The sequence below is a fragment of the Equus quagga genome, chromosome 5 (assembly GCF_021613505.1).
Source record: "Equus quagga isolate Etosha38 chromosome 5, UCLA_HA_Equagga_1.0, whole genome shotgun sequence".
NCBI classification, from domain to species: domain Eukaryota; kingdom Metazoa; phylum Chordata; class Mammalia; order Perissodactyla; family Equidae; genus Equus; species Equus quagga.
Window position 1 is genome coordinate 108806011 of NC_060271.1, and position 19553 is coordinate 108825563.

Here is a 19553-nt window from a genome sequence, read left to right on the forward strand (position 1 = left end):
ATAGATAGATAGATTAGATAGATAATACATGTATCTTAATCATTTGTCCTGAGGATAATGATGGCAGTAACTTATGTTTTCTTAGTACGTTGTCCTAGTTTTAGTGCTTCAGTGTAGAAGAGATGACAAAGCCTTGAGGTGCATAAATAGAGTTTTGCAGTCATGAATGCTATGGCAGATTTCAAACTCTCAGATTTCAGAAATCCTCTTGAGTATTTTTAAAAAGGTAAAACTATTTATTACTGAAACCTCTCACTGCTTTTTATCTTTTATAAGCTTTTTATACTACTTATCCCCTGGATCAGATATTATAGGAAATTTACAAAGAGATCATCAGATCATCAGGTCCAGTATCTTCATTTTATTGATGAAGAGATCCAGAGAAGCTGAGAGAGGTGGTAGAGTAACAGACTCTTTGTTTTGTACTTTGTTGTCTCTTCATCACCCCTGCCATTTTTTGAATATCTAAAGACAAATTGTATATATTAACAATATTGAAGTCTATCTGTAAAAAATGCCTTTCAGTTTATTTTATTATGTATAAGAAGCATCAGGGCTCACAAATGGATTAAAACACAAACAAACAAAAAGAACGAACAGTGGCACATCATGTATAAAAGGTGAATCTGAATATAGGGTATGAGCAAAGCACATTATGTCCTGAGCACAATATCTTTATTCATCAGATATTTACTAAATCCTATTGTTTGCTACACATTGGGGATACAAAGAAGGAAAAAACACAGTCCATACCCTTGAACAACTTCTAGTCTAGAAGACAGACAGACTTATCACTCAAGTAATTATGCTGTGTCTCAATACTGGTGTGATAGGATACTTGGGGAACATAAAAGAGTAGTGTCAATTTCCTGGAGAGTGAAGACCTTACAGAAGAGGTGATTTTGAACCTGGGTTTTAAAGGCAGAAAAAGGATTTTTCAGGTGGAAGAGGCTGGTTGTATTAGTTTCCTATTGCTGCATAATAAATAACCAAAACTTCGTGGCTTACAGCACAGATTTATCACCTTTTAGTTCCCTGGGTCAGAAGATCCAACATGAGTCTCACTGGGCTGAAGTCAAGGTGTTGGCAGGGCAGCGCTCCCTTCTGGAAGCTCTAGGGGAGAATCCGTTTTCATTTCTTTCCAGGCTTCTATATGCCACCTGCATTCCTTGGCTCGTGACCCCCTCTCTCTGTCTTGGAAGGCAGCAACATTGAATCTCTCTGTGCTCCTTCTTCGGTCATCACCTCTCTCCTTGACTACAGCCGGGAGAAGTGCTTTGCTTTTAAAGTCGTATGTAATTAGATTGGATCCATATAGAAAATTTAGGGTCATCTCCCTATTTCAGGGTCCATAACCTTAATCACTTCTGCAAAGTCCCTTTAGCCATATAAGGTAGCATATTCACAGGGCCTAGGGATGAGGGTGTGGACGTACTTGGGCACCGTTATTCTGCCTGTCACGCTGTTTGTTATAAGCAGAGAGAGTAAGAGAAGTTGTAAAGGTGTGGAAGTGGAAGTGTGCATATTATGTTTAAGGAGTAGTGAAGAGCCTTAGGTTGGCTTTCCTTTCTTTGTATTTCTTGTTTTTTCTCATTATTTGTGTCTTGTCCTTTTGCCTGCATTCTCAGAGATCCTCACAAGTTTTTCCTTTATATCATTTATAATGTTTTACTGTTTTCTGCTTTCATAGTGGATCCTCAGTCTGTTTTTGTGTTTTTAGTTTTCCTTTAATTTTTCTGTAATTCTTCCACCTCCGTTATATCATATCCTTTTCACTCTTTGTGGTTTTCTTTTCTTATTCCATGGCAGCTGTTTTAAATTTTTTTGCATCCTGTTATGACAAATGGTATTCTAAGTTTTTATTTTGGTTTTCATAGAAAATTGTTTTCAGAGGATGGCTCCTTCTCTGACTCCTCCGAATCTTTCTTTTCACTGGGTGTATTTTTTTCATAGGCTTGTTTGTTCATATACCCTTGAAAGAGGAGCGTGCTCTCCGTATTTGGAATTTGTTCACAGTGTGTATGGGTGGATTGCCTGTGTTTTCTTTGTTTACTGGGTACTTCACACTGGTAGCTGGATGGTAAGCTGATAGAACAGTTCCCCAACCAAGATTCCAATATCTGAAGTGCTTTATTCTGCTGGACTGAAACAGGATCCTTTCCAACACCCACTGCCTGCCATTCTGAACAGTCATGGCAGGATGTATAAAAAATTGTAGACCCAATGAATGTGCTATATCGGCTCTTCCTGTATCATCCTCATCTCCTTTTCTATCTACTCTGCTTTAGTGTTTGGGAACTACTACTCCCAGAATATAGTAAACCTCCAACAGCCCCTAGATTTCTCCCCATTTTTGAGTTTCTACCCAATGCCCTTTCTCACTCCCCGCCTTGGAGGTCTTGATTTGAGGAAGGTTGGAGGTGGAAAGTGTGTGGCAAATGGTTGGTAGACGGAAACTGTGAGTTAGATGGCAGAGAGTGCACGAAGGATAAATGGGTCTTTCTATTTCGTTTTGGGTTGGCATAATATGAATAGGCCCTTTTAATCCAGTTCCTTCTGCCTTGGAAATTTCCTCCCAAATTCTGGCGATAGTTGATTATACCTAATTTTTATTGATGATGTGTTTTTGCCTCTCTGAGGTGAGGACACATTGTGGGCTTCAAGCCAAAAGTTTTCTTCTCTCCCCTTTACTCCCTTCCCTCAAACCAACAAATATCCTTTTTCAAACTTAAGATTCTAAAATTGGTATTTTAGATAAGCACATGAAAAAATTGGAAGATTCTTTGTCTTATAATCTTCACAATAGCAATAATAACAAAAACCTGGTTAAATAGAAGCTGTTTAGGGATCAGGCTGAGCCACAGAATTGCCACTGCTTCAAAAAGTCTTTGAGAGTCTTGCAGCCTCCTGAAGAACTTGAGAGTCCTTGAGCTGGATAAATTCCTGAGTTAGTTTCTGTTGCTATGACTTTAAGTTCACTGATCTTTTCTTCTTTGATATCTAATTGCTGTTAATCTCATCCAGTGTGTTTTTCAGTACAGATATTTTATTTTTTATCTTTAGAAGTCTCATTTGTGGTTTCTGTCTTTTATCTCTGTCTTCATCATGTTCATGCTTTCCTTTTCCTTTTTGAATATAGACAACATATTTATAATAGCTGTTTAAGGTCCCTGTCTGCTAATTCTGTCATCTCTTTCATTTCTGGACCTGCTTTTATTCAGATTTTTTTTTCTTTCCTTGTTATGAGATATATTTTCCTACTTCTTTGCATACCTGGTAATTTTTAATTAGATGCTAGGCATTGCAAATTTTATTATATTAGTGCTGGATTTTGTTGTATTCCTTTAAATAGTGTTGGACTTTGTGCTGGGATGTAGTTAAATTACTTGGTGGTCTTTGAATTCTTTCGAGACTTGCTTTTAAGTTTTAATAGGGGAGATCCAGGGAAGCCTTTACTCTAAGGCTAAAAGGAAAAAGAGTTCTCTTTTCTACATCTTATCCTTATAAGTCTTTTCCAGAGTAGAGGTTGACAAACTATAGCCTACAGTCCAAATCTAGTCCACAGCCTGTTTTTGTAAAAAAAGTTTTATTGGCACACAGCATACCCATTTGTATACATACAATCTGAGATTGCTTTCATTCTACAACAGCAGAGTTGAGTAGTTGCACTAGAAATTATATGGCTGGCAAAGCCAAAAATATTTACTCTCTGGTTCTTCACAGAAGTTTGCCAACAGCTGTTCTAACAGAATTACAAACTCCTTTGAGGAAAGTTATGCTAATTAGTTATTTTGCTTTCAAATGTCATTTTACATCCTATAATGTCACCTATGTTCATGTTGTGTAAAGGTTTACCAGTGTTCTTGAGAGACTATGAATGGACGCTTGCTTGCTTTCTTTTTTAATAGTTATGTATTTTATTTTTATATAATTTTTTTAATTAAAATATAGTTGACAATATTGTATTAATTTCAGGTGTTGGAAGCATCTTGAAAGTCTATCTTTGTTGTTTTTAAACATAGTGAACTATGTGGATAAGTGCATATTTGTTTGTTTTTCTTTTTGCTGAGGAAGATTAGCCCTAAGCTAACATCTGTTGCCGGTTTTCCTTGTTGTTTTGTTTTTCTTTTTCTTTTTTTTAAAGATTTTATTTTTTCTCTTTCTCCCCAAAGCCCCCTGGTACATAGTTGTGTATTTTTAGTTGTGGGTCCTTCTAGTTGTGGCATGTGGGATGCCACCTCAGCATGGCTTGATGAGTAGTGCCATGTCCACGCCCAGGATTCGAACTGGTGAAACCCTGGGCCACCGAAGCAGAGCACATGAGCTTAACCACTCGGCCATGGGGCCGGCTGCTTCCTTGTTTTTTTCTTGAGGAAGATGAACCCCAAGCTAACATCTGTACCAGTCTTCTTCTGCTTTATATGTGAGTCGCTGCCACAGCATGGCTGGTGAGTGGTGTGAGTCTGCACCCAGGATCTGAATCTGTGAACCTGGGCTGCCAAAGTGGAATATGCCAAACTTAACCGTTACACCACAGGGCCAGCCCCCATAGGTGCTTTTTTAAAGAAATTTTTTTCGTTCCATATTTTTATGTTATTACCCTTATCTTTGGAAAAGTTTTCCTTTTTGCCTTCTATTGTTATTTTTAGATGACCTCTTGGTACTTCATCTCTCTGACCTGATTCGCATGGCATTCATGGCTGCAACTGATCATAGTAACCAGCTGCGGATGGCTGGGCTTCAAGCACTTGAAGACATTATCAAGAAGTTTGCATCTGTGCCTGAGCCAGAATTTCCAGGTCATGTGATTCTGGAGCAGTATCAAGCTAATGTAAGATATTCTATTTATTTAGAAACTTAAAATTGATCTTTTGAGTGATCATTAAAAGAGCGAAGACTCTGGAGAAATGTATTTGGAACTGCAAACTATTTATTCATGTAGAATGCATATCTCTACTCCTATTGTCTCTTACATAGTTTCAGTCAACACACAGTTGAAGAAAAAAATACAGTCATGCACCACATAACGTTTCTGTCAACAACAGATTACGTATATGACAGTTGTCCCATAAGGTTAGTACCACATAGCCTAGGTGTGTAGTAGCCTATATCATCTAGGTTTGTGTGAGTACACTCTGTGATGTTCACACAGCTATGAATCGCCTAACACGTTTCTCAGAACGTATCCCTGTCATGAAGTGATGCGTGACTGTGATATAAAAAACATGTCAGTATTTTTAAGTTGTGATAGCATATTGGTGATTAAACTAGAATAGAAACTCAAGCCTAGGTTTCCAGTCTTGTGTTTAGATGTTTAGCCATGCCGTTTAAAAGATAAAGAAATATTCAAAGAGTGTCGTGGATTGGCTACCATTATTTTTATATGTCAGTAGTTGATAAACATTTCTAAAAATAAAAAGCAGTTGCCCCTTGTAGGCTGAAGAATAATTTAACTTTTAATAACAGCAGTTACAAATATTACTGAAAGAATTATATACTTTCAAAAGATGTTTTTATTTCATTTGAAACAGAGATATACTTCTCTCCTGAAATTTATACCTTTATTTATGTTCTTCACATGAGGCACAGTAGGTGTAATGCTGGTAATGGTGGGTTCTGTGAAGGCAGAAAAAAACTTAAGTTAGCAAGGAAAGAGTAAACCTTTTTTTACTGTGGTTATTCCAAATCTTGGCTCCAGACACACCACAGCTCTTCTAAAAGCTATGTTCAAATATACGCAAAATAAAAAAGTGTGAATAATGTATAATCCATTTTTTTTCATAAGTACAGGTGAAGAAGTTATATTTCTAGCCCAATTTACTATGGAAAACCTGTATACAATTATTTACTTCCAAATACTGAGCCTATCAGAATGAAGGTCTTTTTTTTTTTTTTACTTTTTATTTAGAAATAATTTCAAACTTACAGAAATGTTGGAGGAATAGTACAAAAACTGTCTTATAGCCTTTATTCATATTTGCCAATTGTCAGTTTTGCCTCATTTGCTTTCACATTGATTTTCTCTCTCTTTCTACACACATACACACTTTTTTTCCCTAAACCATTTAAAAGTAAATTATTTAAATCTTGTACCGTTACTATTGAACACTTTAATCTGTATTTCCAAAGGACAAGCACGTTGTCTTACATAACCGCAGAAAAGTTACCAACTTCAGGAAATTCAACATTGATTTACTACATTTATATAATCTTCAAATCCACTTTTATCAGTTAACCCAGTAATCTTTTTTGTGATATATTCTTGCTTCTGCAGTACAGGATCCGATACCAGCAATTAGTTGATTATTGCAATACCAATGCTGCAGTTAGTTGCCATGTGTCTTTAGTCACAGAGAGGGACTGCTTGATCCATTTCCAAATACTGCTGATGTAGCATCCTTAGTGACTGAATCTCCAACGGAGGAGAAGAAGTCTCGTTAGGAATTGACTACATCTAATTCCTTATTCAGCTCATACATATTAAATCTATCTAAGAATTTGTGACTGATACTGGCTTGTTAAAACTACAGCTCATATTCCTTCACTTATCACTATAACTATTATAACAGGGGCTGGCCCCGTGGCCGAGTGGTTAAGTTCGCGTGCTCCACTGCAGGCGGCCCAGTGTTTCATTGGTTCAAATCCTGGGCGCGGACATGGCACTGCTCATCAAACCACGCTGAGCCAGCATCCCACATGCCACAACTAGAAGGACCCACAACAAAGAATATACAACTATGTACTGGGGGGTTTTGGGTAGAAAAAAAAAATCTGAAATAAAAAAAAATATAACAACAGTACATGAATTGAATTAATATTTCTTGAGCAACTTTGTTTTAAAGCATCTGTTTTAGAGGTGAAGTGATCTGTAAGGTCTTTTAGTGACTGTGTGAATTTTTAGTACTACTCAGTTATTTAAAGAAATTGATTCGATTACATGAGATTCAACCCATGAGGTAAATACTCTTAGAAATATGTTCAGGAAAATACAGGCAGAAAAAAAAAAAAGACAGTGTTCTGTTATCTCTGGGAACATGTGACTTTGTCAGAAAATCCTGTTTACTATTTAATAAAAACAAAAGAAAATGAATCAAGATGAATTGCCTATTTGGTATAACATTTATACAGATTTGATAATGATAACCTCCTGGAAAGGGAAAGAGAAATGGTTTGGTTGAGTTTATTGTAATGGAAAAGAGACCTGAGGGAGATGTGATTAAAAAGGAAAGGAACAGATATGTGTTTTGTGTGTTTTCATCTCCAAAGACACAAGAGGCTTTATATGCACTATTTATCTTTCAAAATAAAATGCTTGTCTTCATTTTTCTAGGTGGGAGCTGCTTTAAGACCCGCCTTTTCACAAGATACCCCGTCGGACATAATAGCAAAAGCTTGCCAGGTAAGAATAGGGTTTTCTATAGTTATCTTATGTAAATTCATAGATATCTTAGCATTTTGCTTCCAGGAAAGAAGAGAGAAAAATCAAATAATATTAATTTTTACCGTGGAAATACAGCAGTGAAAGTTTCCCTTTTTATCCTGTATCAAATGATGAAGTCGTAACTATTAATCACCTCCCTTTTTTGTCATAGCTGAGACAAAAGTCATAGAGGGACTAAAGTAAAAGTAAGATCGCAAAATCTATAATGATTAAAGAATGCATGGTAATGATAATTAGATATAAAGATTTTTTGACCACAGGTTATGCAAATTCTACAAGTTTCTGCGTATTAAACTATCCTAAAGAGAATTTCACAATATGGACATTTCTTTGCAAAATTAATCCCAGGAGATTGTTCTCACATTATCGTATCTGAAGAGTCACAGAAGCACGTATGTTCTTAACCTTCAGTAACTTGCGCTTTTTCGTGCTTCATTCTGAAAAAGGATCCATCTTTCAGAAAATCAGATTCTTTATCTACTTTCCTAAGATAGAAGGAATCAACTCTCTCCTTCCCAGTTTCCTGGAGCATGGGGCTGTGGGCCATGATTATTGCTTAGAATCCTAACCAAGCTACATGTGGCCTCTGCAGAGAATGTTCTGCTGTTTGCACTGTTAGGTTTCAAATTCTGACTTTGTTCTCCCTGTGGCTGAATGGGTTTGCCTCTTGCTCCCGTTGTTAAGATTTATTTCTCTGAAGCCTTCTGTCTTAATGGTTCAGAGAAATGAACTCCTTGCACAAACAGCGGACAAGCGAGACACAAGGGAGCCTTGTTTGAGAGGCGTCGTGGCTCATGGTACAAACCTCGGAGTTAGAGTAGGTCATTTGGTTTGGGATACTGACACAAAAACATCAGAAATCAGTCATATATAAATAAATGTATCATGGTGATGTTCCAGAGGATGGTATTTAAGCAGACAAAACTTCTTACAAAGCTCCTGATCATTAGAAAAGCAAAGGCTATTAGAATTTCGTCTTGTAAATGAGTAGTATGAAAATTTCCTGTTACTGAATTTGCCTTAAACTTACTTTTTCTGTGGCCCTTGCTGCTTTTTCTATATGAAATTTCTTCTTTTCTAGTGGTAGGCTTAAATTCTTGACCTCCTATCCTCTGTTTCTGGAAGGAAGCCTGGTTTTGAAACAGGTAGAGCGGTGGGTTGCGAGTTCCTTTCCTTAAGGGACAGGAAGGAGTTGGCTTTGGGCAGATCATGAAACATGGCATCCCAGCTTCTTTACTAGAGTAAATGTCATGTCAAACCTGAAAATCAGGGTAATTCTTAGGTATTATAGGAAGACCCTCAAGTGTAACACAATTGGGGACAGTAATCAATGGGTTAATCAAAAATCATTTAAACCAAGGTTGGAATCATAAAAATAATACATACCCTAAATATTTTACTTCAGCTTAAATTTTAGAAATGTACATTTATTCACCACTCTCCTGATGTATAGCCAAGATTTGTTCTCTGAATATGATTTTGCTGATTCTGCAAATTCTAGTTTCACGTTCTTTAAAGTGGAGAAAGTACTTAGTTTTTTGCAAAGCAAACTTAGTGCCAAATCCTCAATCTTTACAATTTCTCCCAACTTTTAGTTGTATTTCTCCAAAATTTCACCAAAATATTTGTCAAGTCTCTCCAATATGGGAAGTTTAGTTTCCTTAGGAATAGCAACTCTTTATTTTCACACCCATATTTAATCTCTTTTCATTTTAAATTTCATTATATTTGCAACATTATTTTGACTGGCATTTTATTTTGCCTTCTGGCCATAATTGATAACAATCAATTTTTAAAAGTCCTTGTTAATTTTTATTAATTTACTTTTGAATTCTTTAAGGATAAGATTATAAAAGAATAAAATAGTTTACATAAATATTTGTTCTCAACTTTAAAACATTTTAAATATAACAACACAGTCCATTAATCGTGATTCAATTTCCAAATGCTCTGAAAACCAAAAGCTTTTTCATAGTTTACTTGCTAGCAAAACCAGAGCTGACTATACTCATTTGGCCCTGACATGAAGCTGACTGAGGCTATAGTATTGATTAATCTCTCTTAGTATGATTCATACTACCATTTCATTACAGAAATATCCATGTGTTCATTGTAGGCTGCTGCCACACATTTAGCTTGGTGTATTCCCTAATGGGGTTCACGTGCCTTATTACCTTTTACCAGAAGGTTATGAATTGTGAAACATGTCTTGGCCCAAAGATTTCAGATAAGAAAGTGAGGACTTGTAATTGTGGAGTTAAGTTGGCACTTTCAGACCCCCGCTTCTTGACATTCTTCCCCTGGCTCCAGTGTCACCACACTTGCCTGGTTTTCCTTTTGCTTTTCTGACATTTTCTTTTCAATTTCTTTCATTGTTTATTCTTATTCCATTTGTCCCTTAAGTATAACTATTTTCCCTGTGTTCTGTCCTTAAGGCTTTTTTTCATACCTCAGTCCTTGAACAAATTTACCTAATGACATTACCTTTGAGTAGAGGATTCCCAGGTCTACATAGTTACTGTTGACCTTGCTCCTGAAATCCACACCCAAGTTTCCACTGCTGCTGAATATTTTTCCACAAGTCTCTTACTGGTTCTTTAAACTCAGCGTGTTAAAATGTTCACAATCAAAATTGTGCTAACTTCTCATCTCCACCAAACTTTCCTGTTGTGTTCTCTCTCCTAAGCAATGGCATCACCGTCCTCCATTCACCTAAGTTAGGAGCTTTAGCAATCAAAATTTGGCAATCGTTGACTCCTCACCCTTTTTCCACGTCTCTGCCCCAAACCCCTAAAAATATTTAATTGGTTTCCAAATCCTGTGATTTCTACCTACAAGTCTCTCTCAGATGATACTCCCTTTTCCTACCATTCCCATTTTGACCCGTCCTCTGTTGGTTAATACTATAATAGTCACTTAACACCTTGTTTACTGTCTAAACACATTCTTTCCTATACGTGAGTACTTGAGCGATTTTCCTAAAGCACAATTCTAATTCTAATCCCCCTGCTCAGAAGCCTCAGAAACTCATGATTGGCTACCAAAGTCCGAATTCACTTTGCGTGGAATTTAAATTGTACCATAATCTGATCCCAGTTAACTTTCCTAATCCCATTTCTTCTCCTGTATAACTCCCCTATATCTGTATACACGAACCTTCCTGCTGTCTAGACTTTCCCATTTTCCCTGCTGGAATTAGTCTCTTCTTTCATCCTTGTTAAGTGTAAACAAGTGCAATCATAACACATTCTTAGATGTTCATTCAATCTGTGTTTTCTTGAGGACAGGGACTATTTTTTTCCCTTTTCCTTTTTTTTTTTAATCTCTTCCATAGGAGCCACAGTAATCTTTGGTCTGTAGTAAGCAGAAATGTTGTTGAATTGAAGAACTATTCATGACTGAGCTGATGCGAATTTTTTCTGTTAAAATTTTTATCAAATTAGACAATGGAAACATGATAAGTAAATAGTGTTTTGTTTTCCACGTAGGAATACAATGAATTCCATACTTGCCATGGATTTGTTATTAAAAAAAAATAAAGCATAGCATTGGGGGTTTTTTGTTTTATTTTGTTCATTGGTTTTATTTTGTTTCTTCTCTCAAGGAAAAAAATCGTATTTAGTCCATTCTCTTATATGTTAAATGTTTTTCTTTTTGAGGAAGATTAGCCCTGAGCTAACATCTGCTGCCAGTCCTCCTCTTTTTACTGAGGAAGACTGGCCCTGAGCTCACATCTGTGCCCATCTTCCTCTACTTTATATGTGGGATGCCTGCCACAACATGGCTTGACAAGTGGTGCATAGGTCCGCACCCGCGATCCGACCTGGTGAACCCTAGGTGCCGTAGCGGAATGTGCTAACTTAACTGCTGCGCCACCGGGCCGGCCCAATGTTAATTTTCTTATACAAAATTTTTAAACATTTTCTTTGTCTAGGTATGCAGTACATGGATTGGAAGTGGAGTTGTCAGTGATCTCAATGATCTCCGTCGAGTACACAACCTGCTTGTTTCCTCTTTGGACAAAGTTCAGGCCGGAAAAGGATCTTCCAGCCAGCTGTACCGAGAGAGTGCCACAACCATGGAAAAACTGGCTGTTCTCAAAGCATGGGCAGAGGTAACCACAGCCTATTGTTTTTGAATCATTTCTCCATCCATGAAAAAATGTTCTCTACTCCTGTAGTTAGAAAAGGTTTTGTTTGGGGCGGCCCTGTGGCTGAGTGGTTCAGTTTGCGTGCTCTGCTTTGGCGGCCGAGGGTTTCACCAGTTCGAATCCTGGGTGCAGACATGGCACTGCTCATCAAGCCATGCTGAGGTGGCATCCCACATGCCACAACTAGAAGGACCCACAACTAAAAATACACAGCTATGTACCAGGGGGCTTTGGGAAGAAAAAGGAAAAAAATTTAAAAATCTTTTAAAGAAAATAAAAAAAAAAATATAAAAAAAAAAGTTCTGTTTGAGCCAGTCCTGATGGCCTCTCAGTTAAAGTTGGGTGCACTCTGCTTCAGTGTCCCAGGTTCCATTCCTGGGCACAGAACCACACCACTTGTCTATCATTGGCCATGCTGTGGTGGCAGCTCACATAGAAGAGCCAGAAGAACTCACAGCTTTACACAGCTATGTACTAGGGCTTATAAAAGAAAAAAGATTTTGTTCTATTTTTGTTTTTTTAAAACTGACTTTGGTACGAAATACTTTTTGAAAATCTGTTATTTGCGCTTTCTCACTGAAATACATACACATTTATGTCTCGAACTCTTATCAAACCTTTGAAAATTATTTTTTTTAATCAATTTCTGAAAACTTCTGTATTGAGGAAGGGCTCTCTTTACTTACTATGGGGAAATTAGGCAAGGAAAACCTACAGATATAAATAATAGAAAATATCTTATGACAAGAATCTTTTATTTGATTAAATTTCAGGAGACTTGCCACCCTCACTGATACCAAGGCTGCAGGGGGTTTTTGTTTGTCTGTTTTGATTTTTTTTGGTGAGGAAGATTGGTCCTGAGTTAACATCTGTTGCCAGTCTTCCTCTTTTTGCTTAAAGAGATTGTTGCTGAGCCAAGATCTCTGCCAGTCTTCTTCTATTTTGTATGTGGAACACTGCCACAGCATGGCTTCATGAGTGGTGTGTAGATCTGTGCCCAAGATCTGAGCCCGCAAACCCTGGGCCACTGAAGCAGAGCATGTGACCCCAACTACTATGCCACCAGGCTGGCCCCTGTTTTGATTTTGAATATCTAGTTTTACCTCTTTCATTCCCACAGCCACTTTAATGATAATGATATTGTTTTAAATTCACTTTTCTAAATTCCTGCTGCCACTTGCTTTAAATTCTTATCATCTGCCCTCAGGTATTTCAGGTAACTCTTTATTCCTTCCTCTGCCAATCCAGTGTCTCACTTCCCTATTTCCAGGCTGTCAGCAGCCTGTGACCACCCAGTAGGCAATTGCTGGCCAAAGCATGCAGCATCCAGATGGTATAATTTAGAAAAAGGACCTCTGGGGTTTTGTTTTTGGTTTTTTTTTCCACAGAAGAAAAAATGGAAAAATGTAGAACTCAATAAGATATTGTGGAAGTTGTTTTCTTCTCTGATTTTTAGACTGTAGATCAAGCTGTCTTTCTAATAGAGTATTCCTGAGGTACCCTGCTATCATTTTTACCTTAGACAATTAAAATATTTGTTGTTTACATTGATAACTTATTGATAAAATTTTGGCTTTTTTCAAATTAATGTAAATTTCTAATTTTAGATGGAAAGTAGTGTAAGAAAAAGATACTATAATATGATTGTCTTTGTTTTCTCATTTAGAAATTAATGAAAATTCTTTGTTAATTGTCACATATCTAAATTTTTAACTAAAACTTAGTACTACTTTTTTCTTGTCAGTAGAAATTACTTTGCAGCTGGTTTAGTGATTTTTATTTAAAAAAAAAAATAGCCTTTGGAATTTTTCTTAATTTTCCAACCCCATTCATTAATTTCCCCAACAAAGAAACCGTTATGTAGTTTAATTATCATAAGATCATTTGACAGCTTGTTCTCTGCTGACTTGCATTAATGTGCTTGATTCACCCACCACCCCACCAGGAAATCTGGCATAGTTCAGCATAAAAAGCGTTAAGTGTTGAATCAGAGGCCCTAGAACAAGTTCTTCTCTGTAATTTACCATGTTTGTGACATTGGTCAAGTGATTTGATCTCTCAGAGCCTCAGTTTTTTTCATTCCGACATGGAAATAATATCTTCTAAGACAAGGTATATCAAAGGACCAAGCATATTGTCTGGCTCTGAATGAAAGATAAATCATTGCTTTTAAGAAATTACAACTTAACATAACTAAATTAATAATGCACGTTTTTATTTGAAACTCCTTTCTCATTTTGGGGTAACTTGGTAGTATAATTTAATGGTTTGCACCTCCAGCCTCAGCCTTTATTATTATCTAGTAATTCTTTTCCCTGCTTAGCTTCATTTTTTGTCATTCTCCTCAAATGCCCGCCATATTTTAGGTTTCTCTACTCGAGACCTATCTTTGCTGCTTGTTTTTCGCTCAGAAAATTGAGGATGTTAGCTTTCCAGCTCTTCAGATTATTACTTTCAAATCTTTAGATTTGTGTGAGTTGATAATTGTCCTTTTACCTATCTGACCTTGGGTGAGTCATTTAACTGCTTGTTTTCTAAGCCTGTTTTCTCAACCTTAACATGTGGATAATAATTAGACGCATTTCATAGGATTACAGTGTGAATTAAATGAGGTAAACAATGACATTTACAATGCCTACCACATTATATGTGCAGAAAATGTACCTGCTGTTATTAAGATAATAATTATTTTAGGTTTCCTCTAACCAAGGACTGACTTTTCTCATTCTCTTACCTCCTACTCTCTGATTCATTCCAAAAAAGTGTTATTGAGCATCAGCTCTGTGCCAGGCTAGAAGCTGAGAATACACCTGCTTCACCTCAGGCGCTCCCTGAGATTCACTCATTCGTTACACAAACCATGGAGTGTTGGTTAGGTTCCAGGCACTGTGCCTAGGCACTGGGCATAGTGAGGTAGGGAAGATAGATCCTTAAAAACAAATTTTAAAAGACATTCCTTCTCAGCACTGTTCTCACCCCTTTATCATTATATTAGTCTTGAGTCCGTGGAAAGCAAAAACCATGCATTATTTGTCATTTTGCCTCAGGTCCTAACTAGTAAGGATTTGATGACTGAATGGCTGAATATACTTATAGTACTTATTTCCTTAAAATGTTGGTATAATAATAAATCTAGGAGAAGAAAACAAGCTTAAAACCACTAGAAAATATTAATGTGATATATTTATAACTTGAGATCCAAAATCCCTACTCTAAAAATGAATTGGTTTCTGTTTCTAAATCATCAGGTGTTAGTATTGCTGGTTGACTATAACTAACTGTTACAGATCATCATGGTGTTAAAGAATGCTCTTCCTCAAAAGTGAAGAGTCATTAAGTTTCCGATAATCATTGTCCAGAATTTAGTCAATTACTGTGCCATAGCTGTCTGCTCATTGTAGGAACAGAGAGAAGACCCTGCCCTCTGGAAGCTTACGGTGTACCTATACACATATATAGACTTCCTCATTTAGTACAACAGAAACAACACTGTGTAGGGGGAAAACAGTTCTCTCAAGATTTTTATCTGGTCCAATTTTCTTTCTTACTTTCTCCCCTTTTTTTTCTTTTTCATTGATGTGTAATTCAGCTTAGTGTTGCCAGTTTCCAAAGCCTAAATGTCTGTACACAAACAAAAGAAAACAAAATAACTTCAACAAAGAAGATTCTTTAAAATTATATTTTAGGAAGTTGCTATCATATATCTTTTTCGTTTACAAAGTGGAGAGAGGATACAGATAATATATGTGGTTAGTAAATTATATTCTTGGCTCAGCTATCTGTTGTAAAGGCTAGATTGCTAAATATCACTGAAGGACTATAAAAGAAGGGGTTTAGAAGGATATTTATGGAAATCCTTTCTCTGGCCCCTCACCCCTCTCAGCGTTTTTCTCTGAATGCTGTCTGATTGTGCCTAATAAGTCTATGAAAGTGGAGGCAGGAAACAGGAAGTTATACTCTATGGCAAAAAAAAAAAAGAAAAAAACACACATATAAAAGGGGGCTTTGTAAAATAGAACAAGAGAAGCCAGAAGAAATTCAGAGAACCCTACTCAAGTAATGCTGTGAGAGGAAAAGGCAGAAGTCAGTTCAAGGAAAAAAGATTGCCTGCAAAGCAGGTGGAATTATTCTTTTGAGGTTACAGGAAATCATGAAGTTGTATACTTTCTATTACCTATACTCAGTTACTTGTTGTTTGTTTGTTTGTTTTGGTTTTTTTTGTTTTTTTGCTTCTTTATTTATTTTTATTTTTCATCTTTTATTTTTATTTTTTTTAAAGATTTTATTTTTTGCTTTTTCTCCCGAAAGCCCCCTGGTACATAGTTGTATATTCTTCGTTGTGGGTCCTTCTAGTTGTGTCATGTGGGACGCTGCCTCAGCGTGGTTTGATGAGCAGTGCCATGTCCTCGCCCAGGATTCAAACCAATGAAACACTGGGCCACCTGCAGAGGAGGGCGTGAACTTAACCACTTGGCCACAGGGCCAGCCCCTACTCAGTTACTTTTGATGATATAACTGTATAATCATAACAACTTAGAATATGTCATTTTTTAATATTATGCCTTGTTATTTTCTCCTCCTGATTATTGTACTAGGTATATGTGGTTGCTATGAATATTAAAAAGGAAGCAGAGTCAAAACCAAAAAGAACAATTAAAAATACTGATGATGATGATGATGATTATGGTACCATAGATGAACTACCACCAGATAGTTTAATAACACTTGTACAACCTGAACTACCAACGCTCAGCCGCCTGTGGTTGGCAGCATTAAAAGACTATGCGCTTTTGACTTTACCAGCTGAATTTGCTAGTCAGCTCCCCCCAGATGGTAAGTACTGCATTTCAGAGTTTTGATTTTTATGGAGTTCAAAGTAGTAATTAAACAAAATTGAATTGGTGGAGTCTAGCAACAACACTAACAATAACATCTTAAATTTCCGTGGACTTAAAGTTGACATTTTCTCTTTTCATGTTCTCCATATTGAATTTGTGGATTCAAATATGGCATTAAACTTATATCTTAACCCAAGCAAAAATGTTTACACTGTTGTAGTAATAACTGTGTGAGCTAGGGTACTCTAAATACCTGTGCATAACAAGTCATCATGCATAACCACGATGAAGTATATTGCTGTGCTGGTGGTCAGTGTACGTATGCAAGGGCAGATGAGGAAGTCCTCAGTTTGCTAGTGAAAACAGGAGGTAGGGAAGAATAGCAGAAGAGGAGTGAAAAAGAAAGAAGAGACAGAAGTCCCTGGCTGTGATAGAAAGAGAAGGTGATAAGGGTTTTAGAAGTTGCTGGCAACAATGAAGTTCCAGAAAGCCTGTGACCACAGCATGGAGAAAAGTAGGGGATACGCCGACATCAGCAGTTGCAGAGGAAAAGCCTGGAAACCATAGCATTGGTGAGGAAGAGACAGGCTCTCTAGTTCAGCAGCTGCAGGAAAGAATCATTTTGGTAGCTTTGTAATGAGGAGAATCTCTTTGGTCAGATTGCTCTTATATGTGCTATGATCTAAATGTCTGTGTCCCTTCAAAATTCGTATATTGAAATCCTAATGCCCAATGTGGTGGTTTTAGGAGCTAGGGCATTTGGGAGGGGCTTAAGTCATGAGGATGGAGCCCTCCTGAATGGGAGCCCTTCAAAAAGAGACTCCGTAGAGCTCCCTAGCCCCTTCCACCGTATAAGGACACAGCGAGAAGGCAGTAGCTGTGAATCAGGAAGAGGGCCTTCACTTGACTGTGCTAGCACCCTGATCTCAGACGTCCAGTTTCCAGAACTATGAGAAATAAATTTCTGCTGTTTATAAGCCACTCAGTCTGTCGTATTTTGTTATAGCAGCCCGAATGGACCAAAACAGTATGCAACAAGTATTTTTAAGTTAGTTGTTCATAAATGAGTGAACACTTACAGTGAAAGTAATGTTCTTGATTGATTTGATTATATTATAGGTGGAGCATTTTATACTCCTGAGACTATTGATACAGCTAGACTTCACTACCGGAATTCTTGGGCCCCAGTTCTCCATGCAGTGGCACTTTGGTTGAATAGCACAGGATTTACATGTTCAGAGCCAGCAGAAGCAGCAGCGCTTTCTGGTTTACAAAAACGTTCTACATCTGTCAATTTAAACCAAGCATCAGGAGCAACGCCTAGTGCCAAATCTTTGCCAGAAATTAACAAAGACAGAATGCATCTGATTTTAGGTAAGTGTGCCATATTAATGTATTTCAAGATGAATCACTTCTGAAAATTCATATCTGTAGGGAAGAAAAAGCTTCCTTCTGCCCTCTTAGGTTCTGTGGCTGGCCTAAGAATTAAAGTGTCATAAGACAGATTAACAGGAGAAAAGCAAAAGGTTATTTAATATTTTTAAATGTACACAGGAGTCTTTCGAAGGAAAAGGAAGACTCCAAGAAGCTTTTAGGCCCAAAAGACTATATACCATTAAAGAACAATAAATTGTCGGGATATGACAAGACAAAGGAGTTTGGGCTAGGGGCAGTAAATTGTGGGACAGTGACTAGGAAATATATGGGGGAAACTAATGGAAGATAAGGGTTATTTTAGTAGGTTGGTTTGTACAGGCTAATTCAACGTCGACTCCCAGTCTCTGGTGATGAGCATGTTCTTTTTCCTGATACAGGGCAGACACCTTTCTCATGGGAATTTTACGACCTGCTTTCAGGTAGAAAAGAGGTCAGAGAGCCCTGCTTGCACCTGCAGTTTCTCAAGGGCCTTCAGCTCAATAATCAATATGCCAAAGAAGCATATTTTGGTGTGGCATGTTCTAAACTCTTTCATTTTAATGCTATGGAAAAGTTTTACATAGCACAATGCAGAGAAGAAATAGTAAAAGGAGGATTTTTTTTAGCACATTTTCTAAATTGTTAACTGAATTTTTAATCTAAAAATTTTTTATTAAAAACTAGTCTTCAGTGGCCGGCCCCGTGGCGGAGTGTTTAAGTTTGAGTGTTACATTTGGCGGCCCAGGGTTTCGCCAGTTCGAATCCTGGGCATGGACATGGCAACGCTCATCAGGCCATGCTGAGGCGGCGTCCCACATGCCACAGCTAGAAGCACCCACAACTAAAAATACACAACTATGTACCGGGGGGCTTTGGGGAGAAAAAAGGAAAAATCTTTAATAAAAACTAGTCTTCAAAAATGTTAGCTGTCATATTCACTCACAGAGCAATGTAGGATAATTTTCAAGAAAACTTTTTTTTTTCAGCAATAGATTTTCTTTTGACTTGGTACTTAACAAATTGTCCCATGAGGAAATAATAAAATGCAACGTTAAAGCAAATTTGAATAAATCTTATTTGTAATTGCTTTATAGATGCTCTTTTAACATTTAAAAATTTATATTCCAATGAAGCTCTTAGCGATCTTATGTTTTCTGAGAAGGGGAAGGAATACAACTGGATAAGGGTGAAATTATGGAATTTGTCAGTAGATCTCATAAATAAAATGTGAAAGACTTCCAAAACAATGACCTTACCCTTATGCAAATTAAGAGCAGTTGTTATCCATGATATCCATTGTGCCTTGATAGCTTGCCATTTAAGAAGCTTTCTAGGGGCTGCCGGGTGATGCAACGGTTAAAGCGAATGTTCCCATGTTCTGCTTTGGCGGCCGGGGGTTCACTGGTTTAGATCCTGGGTGCAGACATGGCACCACTTGTCAAGCCGTGCTGTGGTAGGCGTCCCACATATAAAGTAGAGTAGAAGATGGGCACAGATGTTAGCTCCGGGCCAGTCTTCCTCAAAAAAATAAAAAATAAAAAGCTTCGTATGTATGAGAAATTGTTTGGCAACCATGTAATGAGAAAGTAATTTTATAACTTTCCTAAATTTATTCATAATATATTATTTTAAAATGTCCTAGAAATAAAAAATTGAATATCTTCTTAATCAACCTGATGACCTTGGAAATCCTCCCCCACCTCTAATT

The 19553-nt window shown here is 37.2% G+C and overlaps 1 protein-coding gene across 2 annotated transcripts in view; it reads left to right on the forward strand.

The window, feature by feature from the left end:
- Positions 1-19553, forward strand: part of HEATR5B (HEAT repeat containing 5B) — a 103681-nt gene that overhangs the window by 60248 nt on the left and 23880 nt on the right. For both annotated transcript variants that reach the window (XM_046660574.1, XM_046660575.1), the window contains exons 25-29: positions 4650-4831; positions 7331-7399; positions 11376-11555; positions 16187-16424; positions 17549-17803. In XM_046660574.1, the coding sequence (XP_046516530.1) occupies positions 4650-4831; positions 7331-7399; positions 11376-11555; positions 16187-16424; positions 17549-17803 (924 nt within the window). The remainder of the gene's footprint in view (positions 1-4649; positions 4832-7330; positions 7400-11375; positions 11556-16186; positions 16425-17548; positions 17804-19553) is intronic.